This window comes from Sitophilus oryzae, unplaced genomic scaffold, assembly GCF_002938485.1.
Source record: "Sitophilus oryzae breed Bouriz unplaced genomic scaffold, Soryzae_2.0 scaffold_614_pilon_pilon, whole genome shotgun sequence".
NCBI lineage: Eukaryota > Metazoa > Arthropoda > Insecta > Coleoptera > Curculionidae > Sitophilus > Sitophilus oryzae.
In genome coordinates this window covers 678056-695764 of record NW_022147212.1, presented here as the reverse complement: position 1 = coordinate 695764, position 17709 = coordinate 678056, and the positions used below count along the sequence as shown (strand labels likewise).

The following is a 17709-nucleotide window of genomic DNA, read 5'->3' as shown; positions in this document are numbered from 1 at the left end:
AATTTCAAAATACGTTTTGTTTTCTAACCATTCTTCATTTCTGCGTGTCTTCTTTCGAAATTACTGCGAGTTCGATTGCATTCTTTCCACCACCTCTCAACTTTTATACAAAAAAAAGTTAATTTTTCTTTCAGTTGTTGGTCTAGATCACTGGAAAAGTTTTCCAAATTAAGTAGGACTTTTATTTTCGATATTATTTGACTGATTTTATTATCTTTATTAGCAGCCCATTCTTCAAATAAGATTTTGTTCTGAATTGCAGGTAACGTATCTAGAAAAAAATATATTTTTGGAAAACGGGCACTCTAGGGCAAAAAATGGTAATGGTAACGTAAACTAGGATAATTTTACAAGTGATATACAAAAAATGACAGATATATTAGGGTATATATTTTGTAAAGCCTGCTTAAAGTTTAAACTTATAGTTTGTTTTTTTAAATCTATGTTTCAATAGTAAAAAATTAAATATAAAAAAATTATATATATTTCACATTAGTTCTTACCTTTGTTGTTAACCTGCATTATAAACAAAAATTATTAAGTTATTTCTACTCCAAGAAAACACTAACACAAATAAAGTCTGTATTTATCTGAATAAATCGATAGCAATCTATACAAGCTCCAGCTAGACATGTTTTTTGCAGGGATTTTTTAAATACTTACTTTAGAAGCGATAAGGTACATATTTATTGTTTTTTAAAGAATGTGGCTAAAAACATTAATTTGGTATTTTGAATTTTGTCCATTATACGCAACACTGTGGAACGTAACAACGACGTCACCGAGAACACATTTCCTTTAAAGGAATAAAAGGCTCACTGGGCTGTCCTGAAATCAAAACTATATTAGGCATTTACTTTAGATGGTCTGTATTTACTTTGCTATTTATATCGTAATCTTAAATCATACAGGATGTTCAAAATTTTCTAAAATACAAAAGTGTCACAATAAGGCCTTTGTTGAATTTAACATTTTTCGACCAGTACTAACATTTTGACTGGGTGAATATTTCAGCTCACAAAATGAAAAGAAAACAATAAATAATATAAATCATAAACTAAAGATATTTGCACGAAACCTTCAACTTTAGCTTCGAGACTCGCAACAAGAGACCGTAGTATCTGCGGGTGGGGACCTGCTAAACTTACAAAAACCTCTTACGTTTTGAATGTAATAAATGCGGCATGTTTCGAATGTATTAAACTACAAACCTTGAAATGTTCGAATTAAAGTGCATAAAGATTATTTAAGAAAGGGCGACTTTCACGAATCTAAGATTTGTCAGGATTCATGGGACACAGGGCACAGAATAGATTTTAGCAACGCCAAAATTATAATGAAAGAAGCGATAGCCCTTCAAAGAAAAATAAGAGAGGCTTTTGTAATACAATTAATAGAATTTAATAAAAATAAATGTATTGCTCATGCATCTGTAGATGTTAGTAATGTATGGCAATTGCTTCTTTGAATTTAAAGAACATAACATAAATAAACATAAAATACGTAAAAATTAAAAACAAATTAAAAATAATCATACAGAAAGTTTGAAGCTTTTTGATTTTACCTTATTAAATAATTGTTATCAGGTAGTAATTGTTAATTTTGAGGTTTAACTTGATAAAATGCCATTTTAATAAAACGCCAACGGTTTTTGTCTCGGTTTTTGTAGACATATCTGTTTTAGAAAAACTGAAGTGTTCTCGAATAGTTGCATTTAAATATTTTAAGTAAGTTTTTTTCCTTTATCCTTTGAATTTTTTTTGCTTCCGACGACGGAAAGAGATAAACTTTCCGAAACGTTAAGCATTTTTTTGTTCGTTAGGCAATTTTTTTAATCAGTAAACACAAACATAGAGCATATCACGAACAAAAGCATAGAGCATATCAAGCCGTCACTGCAAATCCACATAATCCAAGACTGGTAGACAACTTTAAAGCAGCCAACAACACGCTTCGAAGAGAACTGCGCCAAGTAAAGGATAACTGGTGGTCACAAAAAGCGAATCAGATTCAAGAGTACGCCACGCATCACGATTATCGTAAATTCTTCGTGGCTGTAAAAGAAGTATACGGCCCAACTAAGAAGGTAAGCTGCCCAATCATGGCTCAAAATGGCGAACTTCTAAAAGAGGAAGAACAAATTAGAAATCGTTGGAAAGAACATTACAGCCATATCCTTAACCAAGAAAACAACCCCAATATGGAAGCATTAAACACAATACCTCAGTATAACAGCCTCGATGTATTAGACATCCCAATAACAGAACAAGAAATAAAGACCTCCATAAAACAGCTTAAAAGCAACAAATCAGCTTGGCTGTGACGATATTCCGGCGGAAATCTATAAGTGTGCAAGTAAAGAACTTATTGGTCATCTTAAGGCTCTCTTTGATGTCGTATGGGAAAGCGGAGAGGTACCTCAGGATTTTCGCAATGCGAATATAGTGAATATATTTAAGAACAAAGGAAGTGCATCAGACTGCGGAAATTACCGGGGAATTTCGCTATTGGCTATCGGCGGAAAAATTCTTGCAAAAATAATGTCAAACCGCCTGCACCCATATATAGAAAAAATCCTTCCAGAATCGCAAAGGGGTTTTCGTACCAACCGCGGCACCGTCGATTCCATATTTTCCATCCGTCAACTACAGGAAAAAGTAAAAGAGCAGGAGTCTAAACTTTATGTTGCATTCATCGATCTAACAAAAGCCTTCGACTCTGTGAACAGAGATGCGCTTTGGGCAATTATGGAAAAGTTCGGAGTACCCAACAAATTTCTTACAGTGTGTAAAAGCCTCCAAAACAACAAGTCAAGAGTGTCACATCATGGATCACTGAGAGACCCATTCCTAACAAATACAGGAGTTAGGCAGGGATGTGTCTTAGCGCCTCTCCTATTCAACATATTCATGGCAGCGCTCTCCATTATAGTGGACAGCAAACTGCAGGAGAGAGGATTGGGCATTAGATACTGATATGACGGCGGTCTGTTCAACATAAAAAGACTCAGGGCAAAAACACGTACAAAATTTATCACAGAACTTCAATACGCTGACGACTGCACTCTAGTTGCAAACACGGTACAACAATTACAAGAAATGTTGAACACATATACCTGGGCATACGAGGCTTTGAGCCTTAAGCTAAACATCGACAAAACTAAAATCATGTGCACTCACCCGGAAGATCACAACAATGCTATAAAAATCGGAGAAGAACTATTGGAATATGTGGCGGAATTCAATTACCTTGGCAGTTTGATTTCGGAAAAGGCCAATATTGACTCTGAAATTCAGCACAGGATTAGTAGCGCCTCAAGGGCATTCTGGAAATTAAAAGACAGGGTTTTCTACAATCATGACTTGAGTACAAAAACAAAACTTGCAGTATACCGAGCAATTATAATCCCCACCATGATATATGGGAGCGAAACCTGGGTGCCTTACCGCCGACACATGAACGCATTGAACAAGTTGCAACAGAGACACCTTAGACAACTCTTAAGAGTCCGGTGGTTCCATCATGTCTCAAACGTATCGGTCCTTGAAAAATCTAACTGCGAGAGTATTGAAGTCATGGTCACAAAATCCCGCTTAAGATGGGCTGGTCACGTATGCAGAATGCAAGAAAACCGCATACCAAAATCTCTGCTTTACGGTGAGCTTGTGGACGGTAAGAGGAGGCCGGGTGGACAACTGAAAAGATACAAGGACATTTTCCACGAAAATTTAAAGGGAATTAACATGCAGAATGAGTGGGAAAAAGCAGCTCACAATAGAACTCAATGGAGAAGGGTTGTAAACTCAGTTAACAGCGGCAACCAAAAAGTAGAGAGGCAACAAAGCAATGAGATTTTTGAATGTCCGGAGTGCGGTAGGCAGATAACATCACGTATCGGGCTTTTCAGTCACAGAAAAGCTCATGAAAGAAAACGCCTTGCGTGACCATTTTCTTTATGTGTGTCGAATACTCGTCAGCGAGTAACGGCTGTATGTATGTTAATCAGTAAACCTAACTGCTGACAAATAGCCTCCGTTGGATTAACGCAGCAGTTTACAAAAAATAACTATTTTATCTTGTAGTTTTTCTTGAAGTGGCGAAATAGCCATATAGGATTTTTTTGGAGATACAAACCTTGGTATGAGGACAGTTTTTGTATTACTATTATTTTTTTTTTATTAAAGTTCAGAACAACATAGTTCAATTCTTTGGAATAGTAATCAAGGTTTTCTCTGCCGTGCTCTTTTACTTGTGAATTCCAGGCGGAGTATAGCACTCTTTTTATTTCTTTTAATAAAATAAATAGGGCTATTTACAAGTTTAGCGTTTGATGTACATCTCCTCAAATTTCAATAATATTGTGTCTGTCGAGCGCATCCGAGGTGAGTCAAAATACAAATATTTTTAACACCACGTATAGCCTAAGGGCTGCCGACATATTTAGAGAACATATTTTAGGCAAGCTATAATAACTAAAAATGTATAGTTTATTAACTGGTGAACCCAGAACCCTAAGTCTGGCTGGGGGGTTGGGGGTATTTCGCTACTGCGCAACCCATAACATTTGCAAAAAAATAAATCCAAAAAACATTCTTTAGGCAACTTGAAATTTGTTTATTCTTAAATTTTAGCATCTATTTAACCTAGAAATAAATTGCCAGACTTTTTTCGGGTTTAAAGTGTAATCCGACCATTCCAAATATTTTTAATTATTATACCTGGAAAACATACTTTAGGCATTCTAAAATTTTTACAGTGTGTTTATTAGATGATATTAAAAATATGTGTTAATTGCCAGACGAATTCAATGGGATTTAATACTGTCCAGACGCGAATAAAGATTTTAAATGAGCGCGATAAGAAAGTCTTATGAGAATCTATAAGCGCGAGAAAGATAGTTTATTGGGACCCGGTCGGCAGCCGATGCGGCTGACGTAACAGCATTTTGGAGTCGTAAAAACTTAAAAAAAAACTAACTAATATTGAATAAATAAAAAGAAACATTTTTTAATAAAAATGTATGATTGAAATCCTTTCAATAAGAAGACTTTTTAATTTAAGTATTTTGTATCTGAAAAAATAAAAAGACGAATAATTATTTAAAAATTAGCATAATATAAAATATATTTTTTTCAAACATCACAAAAGTATAATTCTTATTATACATTTGTAACATATTATATTATTATTAATTTTTGCGACCCGATTGGCAATATAAAAAAGTCATTTTAACGCCTAAGCATAAAAGTAAAGCAGTTTTACTTACTTTTGAATCTAGTATTTAGGAAGATTAACAATGGTACTTTAATAAAATTCCAGAATACTTATTTTTTTAGCACTGTACATAGTACCCTTTTGTCGGGACTACGTTTTCTGGCAAAACCACTTTTTTAAATTTTAAACCATGTTGTTGGTGCACTTTTAAAAATTCTTTGCATTTTTGTAGTTTGCCTTCATCAAAAACAATAACTTTGTCACTAGTAACTTTTTTACAAACTACACAACTTAAATGTTTTTTATATTGTGATTTAGTAGTTAGTAGTTACTAAAATATTTATTTGCAGTAATTATTCTAAACTGTTTACACTATGCACGTCAATATTTAATTTGTAAATACATATTTGTACATGGTAAATTAATTCCAACAAAATAATCTCTGAATTAAAAGCCTGCAAATAATTGAAATGAAACCGAAAAAAATTGTTTTTATGAAAACTTGAAGTACTCCAAAATACTGCTACGTCAGCCGCATCGGCTGCCGACGTGTCTCAATAAACTATCTTTCTTGCGCTTATAGATACTCATAAGACTTTTTTGTCGCGCTCATTTAAAATCTTTATTCCCGTCTGGCAAGTATTAAATCCCATTGATTTCGTCTGGCAATTAACACATATTTTTTAAAATCATCTAATAAACACGCTGTCAAAATTTTAGAATGCCTAAAGCATGTTTGCCAGGTACATTATAATGCATTAAACATATTTGGAATAGTCTGGTTACACTTTAAACCCGAAAAAAAAAGTCTGGCACACTTATTTCTAGGCTAAATAGATGCTAAAATTGAAGAATAAACAAATTTCAAGTTGCCTAAAGAATGTTTTTTGGATTTATTTTTTTGCAAATATTATGGGTTGCGCAGTAGCGAAATACCCCCAACCTCCCAGCAAGACTTAGGATTCACAAGTTATTAAACTTTATTTTATTTGTTATTCTAACTTGCCTAAAATATGTTCTCTAATTATGTCGCCAGCTCTCCGGCTAGTAGGTTCCTTTACTTCATATAAACTGCTTGTTATACAGTTAGCCAAAATATTACTTCTCCAACTTGTGTGTTGTTGAACGACCCTGAGTTGTTATACTACAATATGTATTAGGTAATCTCTAAAATCAAAATAAGATAAAAATGTTTATTGCGAATAATTGTTTTGTTAGTAATGAGATTAAAATTGCATAACTTTGTCTGGGATAAGCAACACTTTTTCCCTAAATTATATGCACGCCAATGGGCATAACAACCACTGTATACAGTATAGAAATGATTTTTTGTAAAATATTTACTTACTGGTAGATTTCGAAAAGTAATTTCAAAAATTTACTAAATAATACTTGCACTAAAACCTCGGTCATATTTAGGCATAAATAATAAATATTAGTTGCACATTATTAAAAAAAATTATACAGATATTGGTGGTACAGTAAACAACCATTAAAACAGTTATATATCAAAGTTATAAGAAAGTAATCATATATTTTTAAGGTTAAAAACTTATTAATGTAAATTTCAAATTAATTTGCATACTAAATTTCAAACATAAATCACATAAATTCGTGGCTATCATAACCCGACTAATTATGCTAAAGGGAAGTTTAAAACACTGTTAATAAAACACTTAACCAAATATTCCGAGTAATAAAACAGAATAGCGCCGTAAAACTGCGGGAATTGTTTTTTTATGGGGACAGATATACTCATGAATATGTATGAGCGACTCTCAAGCATAACATTTGAAAAATTCTGCTTTAATCTCCTAAGAAAATTTGTAGTTACGATTTGTTTATCTGTGTCAGTAAAAGAGTAAATAAAAATCTCATTATTTTTTTTTGCTTTATGTACAGGGTACTCCAAATTAGAGGGTTTTCATTAATTATTAAGTGTCAAACCATCAGAAAAATTATTTCCATTTTCTGTCAAAAAAAAACAATTATTTGAATTTCGTGTGTTATAAATACTGCTGCTAAAACTTTATAAATTTTATTTATAAAGATATAGTTCGTGTTTTAGTGATATTTAATGGCAATATGGCAGAACCAGAGCTACTACACGTCGTACGCGACGTACGGACTTGGACGAATGGCAATATGACATGGTCAGATAGTTTACATCAATAGTTTTATTACATAGTTTTACATCACTTGACGTTTAAATTCATACGTTACTGGTTGAAAACCAAAAAAATATACGCTTTGAAACCAAATCTTAAATAACTAAAAACGATTTATTTTAGGTATAGGAACATGTATAACCAAACAGTAACGAATTGAAAAACCTTTTCACTAATGAAATAAAAAAGTCAGTTTCCATTTGCAAAAAATGACTTATGATAATTTTTTAATCTCTCGAGTCCATGACAGCTACGGCCAATATTATATAGTATTTAAACAAATTAATTTTTGAAATAGATATCCACCTGTCTTCTCTTTAAGTCACAGCGACTGGGGTTATCACTAAATTTGACGTATAGGCTATACAATTTTTTTTTGATAGGCAGTTTCAAAAATTTCAAATATTTTTTTTTCTCAAAAACGGTTAATGTTAGGTATAGAGTGTTTGATATCAAAATTCATTAAATTTTATAGAGAATTCAAATATATAACAAAAATGGGGGTACCCATTTAAAATAAGAAAGTTGCTCTCAACTTCTGGTATTTTCGGAAGTGCCGCCATATTGAAACTATTTTTAACCGATAGATCTCATTATAAAACAACGATCTGCAAAAAAATTCCGATCTAGATATTGTTGTATAAGTTCTTTAGAAACTTCTAATGCACGCTCAGCCGGAAACACCCTGAATATCTTTTCGACTTATATGGTTGTTAAAGAAAATGTCAGATAGAAACGTCGAATTTGACATTTAATAGAACAATGTTCTAAAGGAAAAAAAAGAGACAATAATGAAGGCCCTAAACACCCAGTAGTAATTTTATAAAACTACAAATTTAGTTTCTTTGTTGTCAAAATGTTTCGTAATTCGTCAAGTTCAATAATTTTAAATAATTATTTATTCCGATTTTCATGATTTGTCGGAACGTTTGATGGTTTGTGTTTATAGTTTGTGTTTTTTTAGTTTGTACATTTTGATATTTACTGGCGATCATCATTTTCATGTTAGATACTGAGATATTTTAGAGATAATAATAAATTTATGAACGAAATCAATAACGTAATTAGAAATAAGTACAGAGTTGGTAATATATAGTATTTTTAGTAACAGTGAATTAGTAGTCTATAATATTTTCACGATATTATAATTTATTAGTTAAATTAAAATAATAGGCCAAATGTGTTCTATTGTTGTGTTTCAAATCTATGTATCATAATTTTATTTTTGTTTCAACTATGTTACACTTCTAAAGATATAATAAAACATACAATGGCAGTAAAACCTATAGTAGTAAAAGGTGTATATTTACTATTTTATATTTTACAAGGAATAATTTTGCGCTTGAATTAGGTTACCGTTTTAGTTAGCATTAAAATGTAACGGAACGCCAAAACTCTCGATTAGTTTCTTCCAGATCACTAGGTGGCTCTAGATGATAACCGATTTATTTGTTTTATTCAGTGTCCCATCTATCCCTATATAGTACATGACATTTGTTTATGAGTAACATCCTAATAATTACACACGCTTTTTTTTGCTCGTGTTATTATCTATCACCTTACTATTACCCTTATTGTATAAATAATACTTAAGATTTCATTGAAACAAAATAAAAATAACATGATAAACCATACAATCTACTACAATCTAAAGCATGTTGTTGTAATTTTAAGCAGCTCTATCATCGAGCAGTCAACACGCACAATGTAAGGTTTAAAACCGATATTGAGCCGAAACAATGAACCACAAAACAAAGCGGCTTTATTGTAACGCAATTAACGTCATCAGTTATGTAGGGCCTCTACAGCCAGTGTTGGTTTATTAGTCTTGCCAGATTTATTTACGCCGCGCTGCCATTCAAACTGAAATATTACATTGAAGAAAATACCGAAGCCGTCTGCTTAATTTCACTTGATTGATGGATGGAACAATGCACGAGTTAAACGCGAACGTTAAGATTATAACACGATATTTTATTGTATATTACCGCAGGATGGTGCTATAAGATCATTTATCTGAAATACCAAAATATATCTTTAGTTAAGTGTCCTTATGCCAGAACTAATCTTAACGGAGCCTACTTCGTTTACCGGGATTCGAAATCGCGGTCCTCGGCCAAAGTTTTAGAAATGTCTAAGGCATTTTTAGAAAACCGTCAAGTAATAAAAAACGCTGCTGAGACTATCGAAATGTTGGTCTAATAACACTTTTGACGTTTAAACTGTTACTTCAAAAGCAACTTTTTTCCAAAGCCTACCATAATTTCACCAAAGTTCACTGAGGCCTCGTTTCTTGTTCACTGTCATTGTGTTAAACTTTTGAACTTTTAGTGGAGAGAATTAAAAACACGTCTGACTTCTGCTAATGTCTTTATTCGTCTCTTGTCGGGAAGGCGTAGAGGCGCACAACCCAGTGGCGGAGTTCAGGCAGAGGCGTAGACATACCCCCGGCCTTGAAAGCTATTAGCTTTCAAAATATAACAGTTATAACATAATATCAAAGTTAACAAACTACAAATAATATTGTATGAAATTGGGTACAATTTAACTTTAAAATATTATGAAAATAACAAAAAACAATTTAATCAAAATATTATAAAATAAGGAAAAACCAACTGGTGACATGCGACACTGTAACTTGCATTCACTAACCGGCACTATTACGAGCTTTTGTCACACATTTCCGTAGCCACCGGTAACTTGCACAACTTTGCTAACGATCGTCGAATCACCTTGCCGCTACCGATGATGACGTCTGCTACTCGTGCTACTCCATCTGGGCCAACACAGAATCCCTGGATACGCCCTAATAGCCATTTTAACGGTGGCGCATTGTCGTCCTTGATAACAACTAGGTCACCTTCAGTGAGTGGCTGAACATGTCTTTGCCACTTGGATCGAACTTGCATTTCAGATAGGTACTCACGAGACCATCTCTTCCAGAAGTGCTGCTGGAGCTGTTGAATATACTGGAACCTCGAGAGGCGATTCATGGCTAAGTGAGTCAGATTTGGATCGGGCAAAGTGGCAAGACATCGACCAATAAGGAAATGAGAAGGAGTTAATGCTTGAAGGTCTGATGGATCGGAGGAGATGGGAGTAAGTGGTCTTGAATTCAGAATGCTTTCAATTTCAGTTAAAATTGTTGCTAGTTCCTCAAAAGTACATTTAGCGTCGCGTAAAACTCGTTTTAAATGGGCTTTCGCGGATTTGACGCCCGCTTCCCATAATCCACCCATGTGAGGCGAGAATGCAGGAATAAATTTCCAGTTAACACCAATAGTGGAAATGCTTTCTTGGAGAACATTTTGATTGTTAAAAATAAATTTGCTAAGTTCTTTAAGTTCTGTGTTAGCTCCAACAAAGTTGGTACCATTATCGAAAAACACTTCAAACGGTTTGCCTCTTCGAGCAACAAATCGCCTGAAAGCCGCTATGAAACACTCAGTGGTCAAGTCACTCACTAACTCAATATGAATACAACGCGTCGTAAAACAGACAAACAAGCAAATATATGCCGTTGAGGTTTTTGCTCCTCGACCACTTTTAGTTTTAATCAAGATTGGACCCGCATAGTCTATGCCCGTCGTAAAAAATGGAGGGGTAGGAGAAACACGCTGTTTTGGTAAGATTCCCATTATGGGCATTTGATTTGAAGGCTTTACTCTAAAGCATCGAACACAACTGTGGACAGTTTTTCGTGCTAAACTTCTACCACCCAAAGGCCAAAATTTCTCCCTTATTGAATATAACAAATGTTGAGGTCCGGCGTGGTATAGACGCGCATGCTCATAAGTAAAAAAGCTTAGTTAAAATGTGACTACCTGAAAGGATTGCAGGATGCTTCTTGTCAAAAGTAGCAGAAGATTCTTGCAGGCGTCCACCCACACGAAGTACACAATCCCTGTCGATAAAAGGGTTGAGACTTAAAATTCGAGTACCTCTTTGTAATGGTTTATTTTTTGCTAACAGAGTAAGTTCTTGACCAAAACTCTCTCGTTGGGAAACAATTACCAAATATTTTGTGGCCTGATCAAGTTCAATTGCGGATAGTGGCTCAAAGATTCTGGTTGTTTTTGGCTTTTTACAATTTGACATAAATCTGAGACACCATGCAACTACCCTTTGTAATCTTTTAAAAGATGAAAATCTCGTCATTGGAAATGGATCGGAGAGCTGCACGGAATAAGTAACAACTTCTTTCCTTTTTTCAGGAAGTTCACCCTTAAATTCAACCAAAGATTTTGGCCAATCACTTGGCGACTTTTGCAACCAGGGAGGTCCTGACCACCACAAACTCATCGCTTCAAGTTCCGAAGGATTTACTCCACGAGATAATAAATCTGCTGGATTATCCTTGCCTGATATATGCCTCCAGTCTATTGGATTGATGATATTTTGAATTTGACTAACTCTGTTTTGTACAAATACTTGCAATAGACGAGGCTCTGTTTTTATCCATGCTATACAGATACTGGAATCACTCCAGAAATATTGCCTTGTAAAACTTAAATTTAAAGAAGATTTGACCTTGTCAAACAGTTGGGCGAGCAATAATGCTCCGCATAGCTCGAGTCGAGGAATTGTGAGAGATTTTAGTGGTGCTACTCTAGTTTTAGCACACAGAAGCCTAACGAAAACATCGCCCATGCTGTTTGAACTACGAATATATATGCAAGCCCCGTAGGCTTCCGTAGATGCGTCGGAGAAACCATGAATTTGAATTTCCTTGCTAGAATGACATATAACACATCTAGGAAGTTCGACCTTGTTTAACTCTAGAAGCTGCCTACGAAACAATCTCCATTTTGTGTCTAAATCGGAGGGTAGACTTTCATCCCACGATACCTTAAGAATCCATAACTTCTGCATTATGATTTTTCCAATCACAACACACGGACCCAGTAAACCCAAGGGGTCAAAGATCTGGGCAATGTCAGATAACACAGTTCGCTTAGTTATGGCTTTGGAAGAAGGATTACTGATGTGATACCTAAGGAGATCTTCAGATGAAGCCCAAAATATACCTAAAGTTTTTGTTTTTTCGCCATCACCAAGTTTAAAAATGGCTGACGGATTTGATGCTTTAACATGCTTTAATACTTCTGAGTTATTAGAAGCCCACTTTTGCAAAGGAAAGCAGCCTGACTGAAGAATATCGGTTACTTCGCTACAAATTTTGATCACCTCACCAGGCGTGTCACCGCCAGTGAACAGATCGTCCATATAAAAGTCTTTTGATATTATCTCAGAACTTCTGGGATAAACATCTGAATTTTCTAATGCTAATTGCTTAAGACATCTAACACTCAACCAAGGAGAGGAGGCCATGCCATAGGTAACCGTGTTTAGCTCATACTCTTGAACTGGTTCGTTAGAACTTATACCCCACAGAATCTTCTGGAAACATCGCTGAGATGGATCAATTAGTATCTGCCGATACATTTTGATGATATCTGCACAAACGACTACCTGATATTGCCTGAATCGCAACAAAATAGACACTAAGTCATCCTGTATTGTCGGCCCCACGCATTGTAACTCATTTAGCGACAGACCTGAATCTGTACGCGCCGAGGCGTCGAATACAACTCGTAATTTTGTCGTTTGATTTTGTTCCTTAAAGACCCCGTGATGAGGTAAAAAATAACCTTGTTCAGAATTAGACTTTGAAAGTTGCATGTGACCAAGTTCCAGATATTCTTGCATGAAATCTGTATAATGTTGCTTCATTGTAGAATCCTTGGACAGCTTAAACTGAACCGAACACAAACGCTTCTGAGCAACCTCACGTGATTCACCCAACAATGAAGGAGACTTTTGAAAAGGTATTTGTACGATAAATCTGCCATCGCGATCACGTCGAGTAGTTTTTTGAAACAACTCCTCGCATTGTTTTTCTTGCTCAGAAAGGGTACTTTGCTTTGATTGGATTTCCTCGACTTCCCAGAATGCCTTAATTTGATTCTGAAGTTCTAAGTTTGAGACATGCTTACAAATAGTTTTTGAGTTAGGTGGTGACGATACTGAACCTGATACTAGCCAACCTAGTACGGATTTTTGTAAGGTAGGCTTACCATTTCCTAACCTTACTTGACCAATGCACAAAAGATCATAGAAAATACTAGCTCCAAGAAGAATATCGATTTTGTTTGATTTGTTAAATCTAGGATCAGCCAAACGAAGATTTTTTGGAATATTGAGATCGGAACTATCAAATGATAGCTCAGGCACAAAATTATTGATAACTGGTATTACTAAACATGAAACTTCTGATTTGAAAGAATTTGACATGGATCGTAAGGAGATTTGGCACATTTGATTTACGTCAGAGATTGCTTGGTTAATTCCTACTACCGAGATATTTGCCCTTGAAGTCTCCAACCCCAACCTATCACAACATTCTTTTGTTACAAAGTTAGATTGGGATGCAGAATCTAGCAAAACTCTACATTCTTGCCACTCCCCCGACCGTGACAACACTTGAATAAGAGCCGTAGACAATAGAATCGTACTTTCGCATGAATTTTGTCTATTTGAAGCGCAATTAAAAACTTTTGTTTGATCTGTGGTTCTACTATCCCCAGCACCATTTTGTTCATCCCCCCTTGTTCTCTCACCTGATTTCGTTACCAAATGTAGCAACGTGTTATGCCGACCCCTACATTTTCTACAGTTTCCAGCAAAACAATTTTTGCTAAAATGATTACCACGCAAACAATTTGTGCATAGTTTAAGACTTCTGACCTTTTCGATTCTATCGTTAACACACAGTTCAAGAAACTTTGTACAATTATGAATAAAATGAGAGGAACTTTTGCAAAAAACACACTGTATATTTTTCTGAGAGACGGGTTTTGCTTGTGATTCATTATTAGAAACTTGTTGGTCTGTTTTGTACGCTAAGTGTGTGGATCGTGAGCTCTTTACTGGTTTATCTGACATTAAATTTAGAGTTTCTAATAAATCGGCCTTTTGTTTTAGAAAATTTTTAAAATCTATCAAAGTTGGTAAATTAATGCTATCTGAACTTGACTGGCCTTGATTGGCACACAACTTAACTCGCCTCTCTTCCCATTCGCGAGAGGTTTTCTTGTCTAATTTGTTAGTAATAATATAGATTAATAACGTATCCCACGATTCTGTTGGCTGTTTTAAAATTTTTAAAGCTCTTAAGTGCTTGGCTAAAGAGTCTAATATTCTTCTTAACTCAACCGCTGACTCAAAATTTAATGGTTGCATGTCAAAAATGGACTTAACATGATTATATACCAAGACACCACCATTGTTAAATCTTGCCAATAGAGTGTCCCAAGCGACTGTATAATTATCTGCACAAAATTCAATTGAGGTTATAACCTGAGCGGCACTTGATTCCAAAGCAGATCGTAAGTAGTGAAACTTCTGAATTTTTGATAGATTGTTGTTACTATTGATCAAAGAGTCGAATGTATCCCTGAATTCTAGCCAGTTTTCGTACTGACCAGAAAACTTCGGAAGTTTTATTTCAGGAAGTTTCACGTTTTCCGTCTGCCTCGAATCATGATTTGATACTCTAGAATGATTAGAATTTGTGTCTGAATAATTGTCATTATTTTGTTTTATATCTTGGTGATAATCGTCTAAAAAACTTTTGCCCTTGCTAATTAACTGAAAATACGTTTGCTCAAATTGTTCTCTTTCTTGTGTTTGTTGTTCATAAAACTCATCATCATCTTTACACAATTCAATTTTTTCCTGCACCCCGTCGAACTCACTTAAAATACCCTGATACCTTTCAAATCGCGCCTCAAACTCTAAAATTGTGGTTTTATCAATTTCTGAAAACGTTAGACCCCCTACTACAGTAGTAAAAAAATTATCAATATAATTTTTAAAACTTGTTTGTTTTCTTTTTATAGTCGCCTTTTTGTTTTAAAGATTTTTAACTCTTGCGCGAGATCACCCTGTACATTAACGTTTAATTCGTTATCAGACATTCTGAATTCGAACTAAGATACGGCTTTAAAATAATGCAGAAAAGATAAGGAAACAAAATAAAAGGATCTGACTCACCGCTCACCGACGGGCGTCGACAAAGGGCTGGCTGGCTGATTCAAGGCCGCTTCTCGGTAAAAAAACAGTCGACCACCTGCATACACGTTCGCTGCGTCGCTGATTTTTCGATGCAACTCCGCTGACTCACTGGTTGATATTAATTTTCTCGGTTTTTCGGCTTTTACACCTGGTTTTTCAATAAACTTTTCTTGATACGTTGTGTTGAAACTTCTGATTTGCTGATTTTTAAAGAAATCCAGTTCGAAGGACCAAATTTTATGTTAAACTTTTGAACTTTTAGTGGAGAGAATTAAAAACACGTCTGACTTCTGCTAATGTCTTTATTCGTCTCTTGTCGGGAAGGCGTAGAGGCGCACAACCCAGTGGCGGAGTTCAGGCAGAGGCGTAGACACATTGGCATCTTAATTTTGAGATAATAATACATTTGGTATTATGATATGTTATCGATATTAGAAGATTACTATTATTATTATTATTTGAATGGTCATAATCAAAAGGTATATATATATACATATCAATGGTCATAATACTTAAAGGCATGAATATCGATAGCCGAGATATCAGGATAATAGCAAATCTTTATTGGGGACAAACAGCGAAGGTTATAGTGGACGACCAACTTTCTGATGAAATAAAGATTCTGAGCGGCGTTCGTCAAGGATGTATACTTTCTCCGCTATTGTTTAATATATATAGCGAATCAATTTTTCGGGAGGCCTTGACTAGTAGAAAGGAGGGCATCACTATTAATGGGCAGGTCTTAAATAATATGCGGTTCGCCGACGATACCGTCCTTACAGCAGACAACGTGGAGGGTCTGCAAACACTTCTACAAAGACTAAACAACACGTGTAGAGTCTATGGCCTGAAAATGAACCCTCAGAAAACTAAATTTATGATCATCACTAAGAGAGAAGATGTCCAAGCCAATGTTCTAATAGATGATACACCTATGCAGAGAGTACAAAAATATAAATATCTAGGCAGTTGGTTGACCGAAAACTTGGATCAATCAGCAGAAATAAAAGCTCGAATAGACATAGCTAGAGCAGCCTTTGTAAAACTCAAAAAGTGGAGATATCAACTTAAAGCTTAGATTAAGAATGCTAAGGGGTTACATATTTGCAACTCTACTCTATGGTTCAGAGGCTTGGACACTTAAAAAGGCCGAAATGGAGCAGCTTGAGGCATTCGAAAGATGGTGTTATCGGCGTATGCTGAGGATTGCATGGACTGACAAGGTCATGTAGGTAAATACTAACAAGGTAAATGTAGAACTGCGACGCAGAATTCAGAAGGACAAAGAGGTGATTAACACCCTTAAAAAGAGAAAGCTTGAGTACTTTGGACACATAATGAGAGGACCTAAATATGCCCTGCTGCAGAACATAATAGAAGGAAAGATAAAGGGCAGAAGGAGCCAAGGAAGAAGAAGTACATCATGGCTCAAGAATTTGAGAGAATGGTTTGGAATGACTTCAAACCAGTTATTCAGAGCAGCCGTTAACAAAGTTAGAATTGCCATGATGATTTCCAACCTCCATTAGGACATGGTACCCGAAGAAGAAGAATCAAAAGGGCTACTGATTTAGTTAAGGACTTATTTTTTCGTATTTATTATATTTTCGCTAATATCTTCGCTGCGAAAAAGGAAAAAAAAATGCGGTTTTCGCTAAATATTTAAGCTTTTGCTCCTTTTTATTGTCAGCTAAAATTATATAGAGGGTGTCAAAAAAATAGTATATCTATTTGGTGAGTGATTCTACTGATAAAAATAAGAAAAAAAGTTCCTATAAACATATGCCCTAAGACGGCGATACCCCCCCCAAAGCTGTTGATAGCAACATTAGAAGAAATCTTCCGTCAACTGGACTGGACCAACAAAGGATTAAAAATAGGAGAACTAGGTATACATTATAAGAAAACTGCAGGTTGCACAACGTTCAATGGAACGAGATATACTGGAAATAACCTTAGAAAAGTAAACGTAAAGATTTCAGTTAACGTCTCCTTTTTGCTGTCAGGGCTAATCTGGACGGGCCTATTTTTTTACGCGGAATCCGAACCGCGGTCCTCGGCGGTCCATATCATGGTCCATGGCCTACCGACTTAGGAAGTGTCTAAATCAACTCTTACTCACGAGATATCCGATCTCATCCGGCCTCGAGCCGGCGCGAATGAGCAGCGTGTATCAATAGATTTTACACTTTTCCCTTGGACAACAGCACGATACAGAGTTTCGAACCGTCCACCCGTCCATCCACCAGTA

General features: G+C 35.3%; 2 protein-coding genes across 3 annotated transcripts in view; both read right to left on the bottom strand.

The window, feature by feature from the left end:
• Positions 1 to 17709, bottom strand: part of LOC115887727 (hemicentin-1) — a 691696-nt gene that overhangs the window by 637048 nt on the left and 36939 nt on the right. The gene's annotated exons all lie outside the window — the stretch shown is intronic.
• LOC115887734 lies at positions 11172 to 15840 on the bottom strand. The gene is made up of 2 exons (XM_030907208.1): positions 15747 to 15840; positions 11172 to 15223 (listed from the first exon to the last, which is right to left on the bottom strand). Exons 1-2 carry the CDS (start codon positions 15838 to 15840, stop codon positions 11172 to 11174), a joined length of 4146 nt encoding a protein of 1381 aa, XP_030763068.1.

What these genes read in the sequence shown, in the direction of transcription:
- LOC115887734 (XM_030907208.1), bottom strand. Translation starts at nt 15,840, where the DNA reads ATGCCAATGTGTCTACGCCTCTGCCTGAACTCCGCCACTGGGTTGTGC. An exon ending in GAATAAAGACATTAGCAGAA is followed by an intron (nt 15,224 to 15,746) that starts GTCAGACGTGTT and finishes TTACTACTGTAG; the next exon opens with TAGGGGGTCTAACGTTTTCA.